The sequence below is a fragment of the Mytilus galloprovincialis genome, chromosome 8 (assembly GCF_965363235.1).
Source record: "Mytilus galloprovincialis chromosome 8, xbMytGall1.hap1.1, whole genome shotgun sequence".
Classification (NCBI taxonomy): Eukaryota; Metazoa; Mollusca; class Bivalvia; order Mytilida; family Mytilidae; genus Mytilus; species Mytilus galloprovincialis.
Window position 1 is genome coordinate 63742777 of NC_134845.1, and position 14102 is coordinate 63756878.

The 14102-nt window shown below is 33.0% G+C and overlaps 1 protein-coding gene across 1 annotated transcript; it reads left to right on the plus strand.

Annotated features, from left to right (window-relative positions):
- Positions 1-4606: 4606 nt before the first annotated feature.
- On the plus strand, positions 4607-9218 carry LOC143042359 (endoplasmic reticulum chaperone BiP-like). Its single transcript, XM_076214635.1, has 6 exons — positions 4607-4743; positions 5305-5413; positions 5895-6374; positions 6723-7110; positions 7724-7873; positions 8277-9218. The coding sequence occupies exons 2-6, from the start codon at positions 5307-5309 to the stop codon at positions 9075-9077; spliced, it is 1926 nt and encodes a 641-aa protein (XP_076070750.1). The 5' UTR covers positions 4607-4743; positions 5305-5306; the 3' UTR covers positions 9078-9218.
- Positions 9219-14102: the final 4884 nt, after the last annotated feature.

Here is a 14102-nt window from a genome sequence, read left to right on the forward strand (position 1 = left end):
AATTTATGTACTAAATAATAAACGAAACCCAAATACGAGACACACTAACAAACGACAACCACTGAATTCCAGACTCTTGAATTGGGACAGACAAATACAGAAAGAAGCGGGTTTTAACATGTTACAGCGGATTCCATTGAGTGAGTAGCCAAAGGTAATATCTTTGGTTAGCTTGCTTGTTTGCTGAACCGTGAAGTCATTGTTAGGTTAGGTAAACTACCCTACTTTATAAATAGACTAGTCTTACAGAAAACCAATCTATCTGTCTGTTGGACTATGCTACTTTGAAAGGCGGGTAGTATACCTCACCTAATAATGACCTCACGGTTCAGCTAACAAGCAAGCTAACCAAAGATATTACCTTTGGCTACACACTCAATGGAATCCGCTGTAAAGGGTGCCTAACCCCCGGCCTCCCCCTTAAACGTTGACAGTGGTGCAACAGAACAACATAATAACAAACCAAAAAATCGGTGAAAAGAGGCTTAAGTCGTCAGATGGATACAAATATAAATGCATCAAACAAAAGCAAAGAGATGACGTGGCCGGGCACTTGTACATTCCACCAACATAAAACAATCTTTGATCATGATACAAGAACTCGTGCATAAGGGATAATTCTAGTATAACACATTCGCAACGATTAATACACACATGATTTTTCTAAGAGAAATAGGTTGGCTAACAGCTACTGTCCTTATATTATATATAATATCATATGATTGATTGATTGGTGTTAAACATCCGGGCACTTTTGTGTTGAACCATTGACCTTACATGAAATAGAACAGGAAAATACATAGACACACTAACAAACTGCAAACACAGTTATGAAATGAATAAAAACACACCTGATAAAAAAGATCTAACATGATTCAATAAGAAAAATGTTTCGTGTATATACGTGTAACAGATACGTATATATCGTTCCATGACTAACATGGCTTCTACAGGAAAAGGGTTGAAGCATGGTTTTCATACAACCGTGATACCAACCGAAGGTCAATGTCTATTTCCTGAATTTATTGGTATGCTAGTTGACTTACAGTCGGGAGGCATAGGGAACATTAAATCCGATGGCTCAGATAGATAAGTAGCGCTTTGTCTGCCCAAAGACCTAGACACATCGAAACAATTTGTAATAGAGGCCATAGGTGGCAATTTTAAGGACATATTCTGGCCATATTCGAAATCCCTCTTGATTCCAGTGGCAGTCAAAATGTTTCGCTCTATCCCGGTATAGTCCAATAGTTTGTAGAACACACCAATATAAGCCACGTGCACCCTGTAAATTTTATGAATTTGGGTTCACTATAGATGCATAAACTTGTAGAAAATTGATGGGTGAAAACTAGAAGAAGATTGCTAAATTTAGGACAAAAATATATATCTAAAGCGGGACAAAATAGCAAAACTAAGCGAGTTACTTAAAACATTCGGTTTGATCTGCCATTGATCGAACCCTAGACATGCAATTGAGGATAGCAAGCTAATATGAAAAGTTTGGCCAATCATGATAGTTTTGGTGTTGTTGGGTTTGTTGTTGTCCCTTTTTCAGTCGTTTTTTTTGGGGGGGGAGGGGGGCGACGCTTTTCCGAATATGGCAATATATATACGCAGGGGTAAAGAAGAGAACAACTGCGTAAATATGTTGATATACTTACTACGTAAAAACAGATATCAATGAAACATACATGTACAGTTCATACATTTATAAATACAATAATTAATCTTCAACACGCCACATCCTGTAGATATGTACATATGAGATTTTTCATTCATGAACATAAATGAATTCCTGCAAAAGTTTAGCCTTCTTGTTTTATGCAGATAGACAAAAAAAAGTTGACACCTGGGTAACAGGTCGGGACCACTACCTTATATGGAAATGCACTAATTAGCATACTTATGCTCTCGCACATGTAATTGTTTATTTACATGTGACGCAATTTATTTTTACCTACTAGGTTTTTGACCAATCCACTAAATGAATACCAATGCATGATAGATGATTAAAGGCAAATGTGTGACCCTTCAATTTTGTGTTCGTAAAAAAGGCGAAAAAATATTTACATACATGGCAGTGTTAACAAAATCTATAAGTATTTATTTTTGTCACATTTCAGTATATGAGACTTCCAAACTGTTCCCTTTGTTTTGAAGGTAGTGAAGTCAGCAACTGTAGTTTCATTTTGTTTTCGTTTTTTAACGGGCTCGGAAATTTGCCAAACTGAATAAAATCATTACAGCTGATTTCCTAATGCTTGCAAAGTAAAACTTTGGTTGGCTTGCTTGCTTTGTGTGTATAGTTGTTTATACAAGCTTTGAAAATAATATTGACATCTTTAAACAATATAAATAGGCATAGTTTAACTTGTATATTTTATATTTGAATTTAATTGGTCGTTATCCTAATATGAGTGTACAATATACAAACAAAGCAAGCAAGCTAACCAAAGTGTTGCTCTACATGCATTAGGAAATCAGTTGTAATGATGTTATCCACATGTATGTGCGACGAGGTGGAAAATTTGATATGTTTTGTGAAAATTGCAGCGTTGGATCTAATATAAAAAAGAAGATGTGATATGATTGCCAATGGAACAACTGTCCACAAGAGACCAAAATGACACAGAAATTAACATTTATGGGTCACCGTACGGCCTTCAACAATGAGCAACGCCCATACCGCATAGTCAGCTATAAAAGGCCCCGATAACACAATGTAAAACAATTCAAACGAGAAAACTAACGGCCTTAATTATATAAAAAAATGAACGAAAAACAAATATGTAACACATAAACAAACGACAACCACTGAAATACAGGCTCCTATAACGCATGCAAACCTTTATACGTTTTTATTTAAAAGATAGATTTATTCTCCTTTTATATATATTATATTGGGCCGTTTTTTGTTTGTTTTTGTTTTTGTTTTTTTGTTTGGATTGTTTTACACAAGTAATTTTTGGGTCATTTATAGCTTACTTTTCGGCATTGAACCTATGACTGCTTACTTTACCAGATTATGTCTTTTTTGGAAAGATGTCTCATTTGGCACTCATACCTCATCTTTTTATTTCTATATACAAAGCACGTTTTGGAATAAAAATAATAGGTAATATGGCACCCACTGTGATCCAGGGCTTTAAATATTGAAGATATTTCACATACGTCAACATGACAGCAGCCCTCTGAGGTATATTTTGTGATAAAATTAGCAACAAACAGACTTTATCGATGGATGAATTCGAAGCTATACAAAATGTATTAAGCTATTTACCGTACCCGCTCAGTGGCGGATCCAAGGTGGGGGGGGGGGGGGGGTCCGGGGGTTGGACCCCCCTTTTTTTGAACGATCAATGTATTTGAATGGGGACATGTAGTTGAAACCCCCATCCCCCCTTTTGTCCTGGGTTAGGACCCCCCTTTTTAAAATGGCTGGATCAGCCCTGGCGCTTTCAAAACACTTATTTTTAGCATACTGAATATTATGATGTTCTTACTTTCAGTTCAGGTCCTGATAAAAATTTTACACATCCAGTACAGAAAGAAATTAATGTTTCAATGAAAGTTTTCGTGTTTTTCTAGGCAGAATGACATTATACAGGTTTAAAAGAACTCAAAAAAAATTCATAGTGGACAGTGGTCATTTCATCTGAAATTTCACTGTTTCAGGTCGTAAAATTATTGCACAGGTACAATGCATAACAATGGAAAAAAAAACCTGTTCAATAACTTTAACAAGGCGAAAAAGAAAGTCGAATAGTGAATCCCGTAAACAATACTTTTTTAATCTGAGCATGCAAATTGAAGATTATGTTATATATTTTACAATAATCACATTCGCAGAACAAAAACATATATTTTGAGAATCCTGGCCGACACTATATTATTTGACAGTTCTTCAACTGATTCCACGTGTTTTCCGGTTGTAGTAAACTCGTAGTAGCCCACAATGCATTGTAGCTCATTGAGTCGATTGGTCAATTTTTCAAGGCCGTATTGGCCTTGTGTTTGGGAAATTTATATGCAAATATATTCTGACGTAAAGAAATCTAGAGTTCTCGACCTGTGTAAGATATAGAATGTGTTTACTCTATTTATAACACGGGAAATCCCAGATTTCGATTTAGAAACTAAATATAACTTACAGTGCATATTTGTCCACTGGTCTCTGTTCAAATTATATAGTTACATTTGTACTGTATCTTTCTTCTTTGGAAATATTCAATTACCCCCATAACGTTAAGTTTAATATTTCTCAAGTGTATATATTTACCATTGTTAACTTAAATAGCTTCTTTATGTGTAAGTCTCTAGGTCAATATATAGTCTACTGTACAGGTATGGTCGATATAAAAATAAACTATTTATGCATGACGTCATAACACATAAATATGATGAAACTCAGCTTGTTTACATTATTTCGGCGCAGAATTTAAAGACCACGCGTTCTTATTAATAACACGTTACCCTTAATGAATCAACTGCGAAATAAAATAACAAACTCAGCAAATAAATGAATGCCACGACAACTTGTACAATGAATAAGCAAAGATAACAATTACATTCTTTAATATAAATTACTCATTTTACTCTAATTTAATATCAGTCTTAAATCAAAAGTCGAACTTTTAAATTGAAACCGAACTAAAACTACGATATTCGACAGCTTGTTCTTCAAGAAGAAAGTACGTTATATATTGAAACGGAATTATATGAAGAAAACAAATTAATAAAGTAAGTTAAAACTATTTTAAAGTAATTATAAATTACGTCTACGTTTACTTGAGGTTTATTTATACAATGTATTTGATCTGAGGCGGATATTTGTTTTAAATTTCGTTAACAATTACACCGACCCCTTTTTCTGTCCTTTTTTGTGCCTCCTTTTACGTTTTTAAAGAAGGGACATGGAGAGCGACACATTATATTTGAATTTTCGAAAATACGGCCATACCTAGATTATTTACATGTAAGTTATCATATAATTTCTTGACGACTTGCTATAGCTAACCATTTTTACGCTGAACAGAAGCAGTCTGATTTATCAGTTTTTCTCTCACTGTTGAAGGCATTACGGTGTCATATACATGTAGTTGTCAACGCGTCTATATATGTCATTTGGTCTTAATTGAGCAGATCGTTGTCTCATGGGCAAGTATATCAGTAGGACTATGTACGTAGCATACATTGTATTTCCCCCTTTTATATGCTTTTAAACTATTTCCTTTCAAACTATGCATTATGATCATATATTTACTTGCAGTATATATATTTTTGTTTTTCAATCATTTACAGAAATGAAGTATTATTTGATTGGAGTTCTAACCCTTTTGGGCCTCGTGTGCGGGGACGCCGAAGATATAGGAACGGTGATCGGTATCGACCTCGGAACTACTTATTCTTGGTGAGTAAAAAAATCATTTTAATAGTATAAAGGGATGACATTATATGTTTTCGTCATTCACTGAAACATTTGTGAAAGTATGTTCTTTGGTTCATAAAAAGTAATATATAATGTCTTATATTTTTTTTAAATGTCCTGTACCAATTCAGAAAAATGGCCATTGTTATATTATTATAGTTCGTTTCTGTGTGTGTTACATTTAAGTGTTGTGTTTCTGTTGTGTCATAGTTCTCCTCTTATATTTGATGTGTTTCCCTCAGTGTTTGTAACCCGAATTTGTTTTTGTTTTACTCAATCGATTTATGAATTTCGAACTCGAACAGCTGTATACTACTGTTGCCTTTATCTATATAAATAAAAACATACTAGTATTAACTAAAACCAACAACTTTAATTTTCATTTCATCTTTTGAATGTTATCTTCTTCACTTTTTGTTTTACATTTTCACAAAGACTTACTAATGTCTTTATCACTTTTTAGTGTCGGAGTGTATAAAAACGGAAGAGTTGAAATCATTGCAAATGAGCAAGGAAACAGAATTACCCCTTCTTATGTAGCGTTTACAGAAGACGGAGAACGTCTAATAGGTGACGCCGCCAAAAACCAACTGACGTCTAATCCGGGGAATACGATATTTGACGTAAAACGTCTGATTGGTCGGGAATGGGATGACGATGCAGTCCAGAACGACATGAGACACTATCCTTTTAAAGTATTAAATAAGAACAACAAACCGCATATAGAAGTCAAGATTGGAAATTCTTCTAAAGTATTCGCCCCAGAGGAAATATCTGCAATGGTTCTGAGTAGGATGAAAGACATTGCGGAAGGATATCTTGGTAAAAAGGTAACTAACGCAGTTGTTACTGTCCCCGCCTATTTCAATGATGCACAGCGACAGGCTACCAAAGATGCAGGAAGAATTGCTGGTCTCAATGTTAAAAGAATCATCAACGAACCGTAAGTATCTACATTTAAGTTGGGGGGGGGGAGTAAACAAGAACACAGAACAACAAAGTTAAATAAAAAAGAGGACGTTCATATCTTTTATTAAATCATTGAACGGAAAAGACACTGAAGACGAATTGAATGCAAGTTTCATTTTTCATTTGTTTTCGTACATTGTATGATGAAATCCAAAGTAATGATTTGTGGCAATTAATTCTTTTGACTGTTATGATTTGCCGATCGATTTTCTGCGTTTTCATTTAAAACATGCTCACAGCGAAAAAAAAACACTACTGTAAACTATTACCCAATAGCATGAGTTATGTCTTCATAATGACATTTCTTTCTGTTTGTCTTTAGAACTGCAGCAGCTATTTCGTATGGTCTCAATCAGGAAGGAGAGAAAAATGTCCTTGTGTTTGACCTTGGAGGAGGAACTTTTGATGTTTCTATTTTAACTATCGATAATGGAATATTTGAGGTTGCCGCTACGAATGGAGACACTCATTTGGGCGGTGAAGATTTTGACCAAAGAGTTATGGACCATTTTGTAAAATTGTACAAGAAGAAAACAGGAAAAGACATAAGAAGTGACAAGCAAGCAGTCCAAAAACTTAGACGTGAAGTTGAAAAAGCGAAAAGAGCCTTGTCGTCTGCACATCAAACTAGAATAGAGATTGAATCTCTATTTGAAGGAGAAGATTTCTCCGAAACAATATCAAGGGCAAAATTTGAAGAACTGAACATGGTAAGTCGTATAGTCAAAAACTAGTTGTATATTATTTGTTTTTACATTTATATAATTTAATCGAGGAATCATAGATCAACCGGACCGTTCCGAACAAACAAGGAGAAGGAAACATAAAAATCTCAACAAAACGGAAGACAGTTACGATTAGGAGGGCCAACGTATCTAGTATTTATAGAATGCCCATGATAACTTTTGACTTTTACTTTGAATGTGCAGTATTCCATGTAACAATGGGACAGTTTAAAGAATGTTTTCATTGTCAATGCTGCAACGGTGGCTGGCATCTTTAATTCAATCCCAGAATATGGATAACTGCCTCTGAATAGAACGATATATGCTGTTAATGTAAATCAAACTTCAAGCTATTAATACTAATTATAAAAATGATGATAATGTTATTTTTCCAGTGGCAGATATTACACGCTTTACTTTTTAGTTTAATGCCATATAACTATTTACTTTAAAAATGTATTGCTTTGATTTATAAGACCGACATATTCAAACTGATTTTTTAAGGTTTTTACCATGGCTACAACCTTGCAAGATAAAAATAAAAATTAGCGTTTTTGCCATTCGTAGTAAGTTATTTCATTCATATCTTTCGTTGCAGGATTTATTCAGATCTACCATGAGACCAGTTCAGAGAGTTTTGGAAGATGCTGGTTTGAAGAAATCTGAAATCGACGAAATTGTTCTTGTTGGTGGATCTACAAGAATTCCTAAAATTCAACAACTGCTCAAAGATTACTTTAACGAAAAGGTAATTTACATTTATAGTACAGATATGAAGTTGTGGTACGAGTACCAATGAGACAATTTCTCAATGAATGTCACAATGTGTAAAAGAAAACAACTAAATGTCAATGTACGGCATTCAACATAGAGCTTTTGATCACATCGAACATAATAATAAAACACTATAAAGCGAAAAAAAATGTATACTGAAGCCATTAATTGAGATTTGTTTGAACAGACGTCTAGTCTTCAACGATGACATACATGTATGTCTATACAATATGATTTTGGTTTTCTTTCAATTTTTGAGAAAGCTTTTGATCCTTTTATAAAATGTTGTTTTGAAAATAATGCTCTCGTTTTGCATATGATAATTGTGCTGCATGTTTAAATATGCAAATTAATTTATCAATACTACAATTTCACAGGAACCAAGCAGGGGAGTAAATCCAGATGAAGCAGTGGCTTATGGCGCTGCTGTTCAGGGTGGTATACTTAGCGGAGTAGATGAGACCAGTGATCTTTTGTTGATGGATGTTAACCCGCTTACTCTAGGTATCGAGACAGTGGGCGGTGTTATGACTAAACTGACACCACGTAACACGCCCATACCAACAAAGAAGTCACAAATATTTTCAACAGCTGCCGATAACCAACCGGCTGTTACAATCCAAGTTTTTGAAGGTGAACGTCCAATGACAAAGGACAATCACCTACTTGGAACATTTGATTTATCGGGCATCCCACCATCACCACGAGGTGTACCTCAAATAGAAGTCACGTTCGCCATTGATGCTAACGGGATTTTGAAAGTAAGTGCTGAAGATAAAGGAACGGGACAGAAAAATAATATCGTTATACAACAGGATAATAACAGACTTTCACCGGAAGATATAGAACGTATGATATATGATGCTGAGAAATTTGCTGAAGAAGATAAAGCGACAAAGGAGAATTTAGATGCTAAAAATGAATTAGAAAGTTTGACATATAACTTGAAAAATCAAGTTAGTGATAACGAAAAACTTGGAGGAAAATTGACTGACGAAGAAAAATTAACAATAGAAACAGCAGTCGAAGAAAAATTAAAATGGTTGGAAAATAATTTAAATTCTTCAGTCCATGATTTGAAAGAACAGAAGAAAGCTTTAGAAGACATTGTTAATCCAATTATAAGTAAGATATATCAAGATTCTCCTTCTTCGGAGGGAGAAAAAGAAGAATTGTAATAAGTTTGTTAGTCCCATAATACCTCTGTCTTTCACTGCCAGTATATTTCCATTTTACATTTAAAAGTAAGAGTCATATTTATTCATGTGCAAGTAACTCTGTTATTTATTTTGTTTTTGTGGTAATGAATTTTTGGTAAAAAGTGTTTGAGTTGGGCGAATGTGTGACATATGTACAATGTTGCTGTTTTATTTACATGCTATTTGCGGAACAGACATGAAAATATTATTATAACCAAAAGGCGACAAAGTTTACATGATGTGATTTAATTAAAACAATCAGTGACCCCTCGTCAGTTCACTGTACTAAATTAATTATTTTTGTAAGGATATCAGAAATCCATAAACTATCGTGTGATAAAAAATGTCATCATAGAGGGAAACACGGTTTCTACTAATTCCTGTAGAACATTTAGTTCTTGTAAGTCCAGCTTCGGCTGAGAAAAATTAAAAGGAGTAGGTCCAGTAAGACCCCTTTGTGGCCCAAAATATAGCAGTTTTGCAAAATTGTTAAAATGTAAACTTTTAGTTACTTATTGGAAATTAGAATGCTTCTGCTACATAAATATCGGCTGTTTTTGACAATAAAATGAACATACATCGGATCCTATCATCATTAAGTCATACTAAATTAATGAAATCATTAAAATTTTAGCATTTTAGTTAAATTTCAGACGGTTTCCGTCTTAAATGAAAGTGGCCTCATTTATGTTCATTCTTAATATTGAAATATAAGTAGTATTTATCGATTATACATAACATGTATAAAGGTTGCGGCCACTTTCATTTTGGATAAAAACCATTTGAAAAGTGACGTTTTGTTGTCATATTAAATTTTGATAGATTTGTCATATTCAAGGTTGAATCATAGCGTTTTTAATGACTTAATCAATTAAAATCTTTTACATAAACTAATTGAATCAACTGAAATAGACACTTAAGTGTTTAAAAAGTGTCCAACATCTTTTGTCAGATGAACCTGAAATTGGAAGCCAAATTCGGCCCTTACCGGACCTATCCCTTTACACATTGGAATATTTTGGGACCTCAGTATTTCCATTTGTTTAAGGATTCTTTGATAGTTTATGTTAAAATTGATATAACATAAAATTCATCAATAGAACACCATAACTTATCTTTGCTCTTCATTTTGTCTAGACATTTTAGCCCCTGTGGGGAACAGTAGACATCCCTAAAATTATAATTGCTAGACAGTCTTAAGCATTACACTCTTTGTCTCAATATCATTCTTGTAAGATGGTATATTACATGTTATACAATTGTATGTATTTTGAAAAGTGTGCAATGTTTATATATTTTAATGTATGTCATTAGGTGCATGATTGAACTCGTCGTGTATTTGTTATTTAAGAGAGAAAATCTGTTGAATTACTTTGTTATTTGTATTTTTAATAAAAATTAACATTTATACTTATTGATTTTATTTCATTACTTTGATTGAATATTCCAATGAATCATGTACGTTTCCTGGATTTGTTTCCTGCTATTAAATGTATGTTATACATCAATGCTACTTTTACTATAGTTACGTCACAAATTTTAATCTCAGATCTAAATGACTGTTTCAATTCATTTGTAGATAAATATTATTTTTTTTCAACCGAACTTAAAATATCTAAATTAGTTAATAAACATCTAGATGATCAATTCATTTTTTAAATTATCTGAATTAAACGTTTTTATTACATGGTAACTGTTAGTACTTTGAACTGATGATGTGTATCAATTTAAAAAAGAAAACCACAGCAATAAATAAACAAAACAAAAATGTTAGTCAACAAACCAACGTCAACCATTTAATTAGAGGTTCCTATAATAGGACATGCATATACAGAATGGGATGGAGTGAAAAGTAAAAACACAAAAATACTGAAACTCCGAGGAAAATTCAAAAAGGAAAATCAAAAATCAAAAGGCAAAATCAAAAGTCGTGAACCATGGTTGTGAAATTTCTACCCACCCCATGTTCGAAATATCTTTTGTACAATTAATAATTATTTCGTTTATGAGTGAATGATGTACAATAAGAACTGCAATATACGATGTCAAACTTTAACGCTCAGAGATGAATTAGTTTATTTTAGGTCCTTCTTTGTAATATAGTATGGGCTTGGGCATCTCTGTTGAAAATTTAACACAGAAAAGCGCTTCGGACGTACAAAATAAAGAAAATATGTTATTACAATTTTCTACTTGAATGAACTTCTCACCTATGAAACCCATGTCAATTTGGTATAGTACCAGTCGAAAATAAGTTGAAATACGTTTTGCAATTTCGCAATTACTCCTTAAAGTTACTGGACGAAAAAAAAAACTTTCCAAAAGATGTCCGTTAGGTGACCTAATGTGAAAATGAATGAAAGTCATTACATGTATTTTGACATCGCTAAAATTGACCAGTTTATAAATGTGATAGTGTTCAGTTGGAATTTTGACGTAATTGCAGTATACTTAAATTACATAAATAGTGAAGATAAATTAAAGCAAAACTGAAAAAAAAAATGTGGCGGGGGGATGTGAATTGGATGGTTACGGCTGAGTTATAGCTGTTAAAATGTCTATCTGCCACTTATGACGTTTCAGTGTTTCAGTCTCGTGAAATCTCGTTCTTGAAATTATTTCCAAGATATGTGATACAAGTGCAAAATATCAATGAATTTAAAAACTGATAAAATTAAACTTAACTCTTAAAAGGATTTTACCAGAAACAATTACATCCCATATCCCTTTTTCTTTTAGATATGTGTCATTTATAACAAAATAGTTGAAAACATATGCATTTTGTTCTTTAAACTGAGAAAAAACAAAATTGACAGCATGGTAAATTTGACACAAAAAGCATCAAAATATGATAAATCTTTTTTATATTAACACCTACCTACAGTTTTTTTAATTGAAATTTATTCAGATTGGTCCACTTCATCTTTATTGAAAGTATTTGAAAAAGTTAAATTGTGGAACTGTCATTTTTTTTCACAATAATAGTCCCAAAATGGGCAAAAAGTGATGAAAAATGGGAAAATCATCAATATTGGGTATTTTCAAAGGGTTCTAGCAAAAAAAAGAAGTGCACCACCATACATTTTTTTTACAGCCAAAAATTAGGTTAAGAAAAAAACATGAAAAAGTTTAATTCTAGAAATGTTTGGCTCCTCAGAGGTGTATATCCTTAAGTCATATACGACTCTTTCAAACAGTATATTTAACTGTCACAGACATTTGAAAATTCCGAATCAATTACTGATTTATCCTTTTTATCACTGAGCTCTTGTTTCCCCTTTACACAAAACAACTGTAGGCTATTTTTCTTTAACATTGCTAAATGGTACTAATGCAGAAAAGTTATCAGAAATTTTACGCGTGATAATTTTATATCTTCTTTTCGTGTCCAATTTATTTTACATTGAATAATATCAGTCAAATATTGTGTAGTTTACCCCTTTACGACTATTTCAAGTTGTTTCAGTTCCAGAAAAAGATTTAAATGTTTGCCACTGGCCATTATTCAACTTACAAGAAATTAATCAATGATGTAGTAATGAAATGAACAGTATGATGTTCAGGTTGGACGAGGAACACATTTTAACTCATCATGCTACTGTAAAAAAATATTATGATCAAAGAACTCCCTATCGTAGGCGGAGATGAAAATGAACGTTAAACAATAATTATCTCTTCGTTATATCAGATAGCAAATAAAACCTTTTGTTTCTTCTTTGTTCAAAGTTTGAAGTAATACATATGCACTCATGATCAATATCTGACTTGTATCTGGGAACAGTATATTTATAAAGTCAATATATATGCAACAGTAGTATACCGCTGTTCAAAAATCATTAATCCATGGACAAAGAACACAATCGGGGTAACAAACTAAAACTGAGGGAAATGCATTAAATATAAGAGGAGAACAACGACACAACATTAAAATGTAACACACACAGAAACGGACTAAGCATTAGAAAAATCCTATGAGAATAACAAATATAACATCAAAACCAAATACATGAATTTGGGATAGATAAGTACAGTGACGCGTCTTATAGAAATGTGAATTCACACTCAAAAATAAGAGAAAACAAACGACACAACGGAAACAGAACGTTAAAATGTATCACACACAGAAACGAACTATAATATAACAATGGCCATATTCCTGACTTGGTAAAGGACATTTTTAAAGGAAAAAATGGTGGGTTGAACCTGGTTTTGTGGCATGCCAAACCTTCCTCTTTTATGACCATAACATTAAAATGACAACACAACATTAAAGGACCACAATATAAATAAATAGGAGACCACAATGGACAAAGAAACACACGAATAATAGCTAACAAAAAGTTTAAAATTTTAATACGCCAGAAGTGCATTTTGTCCACACAAGACTTACTAGTGACGCCCAGATACAAAAGTTTGAAAGCCTAAACAAGTACAAAGTTGAACAGCATCGAGGACCAAAAGTTCAAAAAAGACCAGGGTTTTCTGTTAGGTATCAGAACATCCCCATTATTTGGAACGGAAGTGACGATGCCCAAAAACATACGAATGATGTTCCCTAAAACCAGAGTTTTGACGGAAATGCATCGAACTCAAAAGTTGTCTTTTCTATTTTTGTCATTTATTTAATATTTCCGTCTATAAGTACTTTCTCGTGATTTCGATTTTTTTTTTTCTGTTGTGTGATTTATCTTTGTTTCAATCAAACACATGTCAAAGTATAAGTATTTCCTACAATTGTTGTGAAATAGTGAAAGAACATTTCACGAAAAAGAAAAAAATGTAAACAATAATTTCCGCACCAGTTGAAATTTCTTGTTATCAGTTTCATATTGTTTGACTCGATGCGGTGTATAGCTTAAACCATTGCATAGACCTTTAGTATGAAATGTACTCATTATCAATGTTATCAAAATTTAAGAACATTTCATAATAAGAGATGCATAAGGAAGTGTATTTATGCAAACGAACCAGTTTCAGTACACCGTACCAAACACTACGACAAAG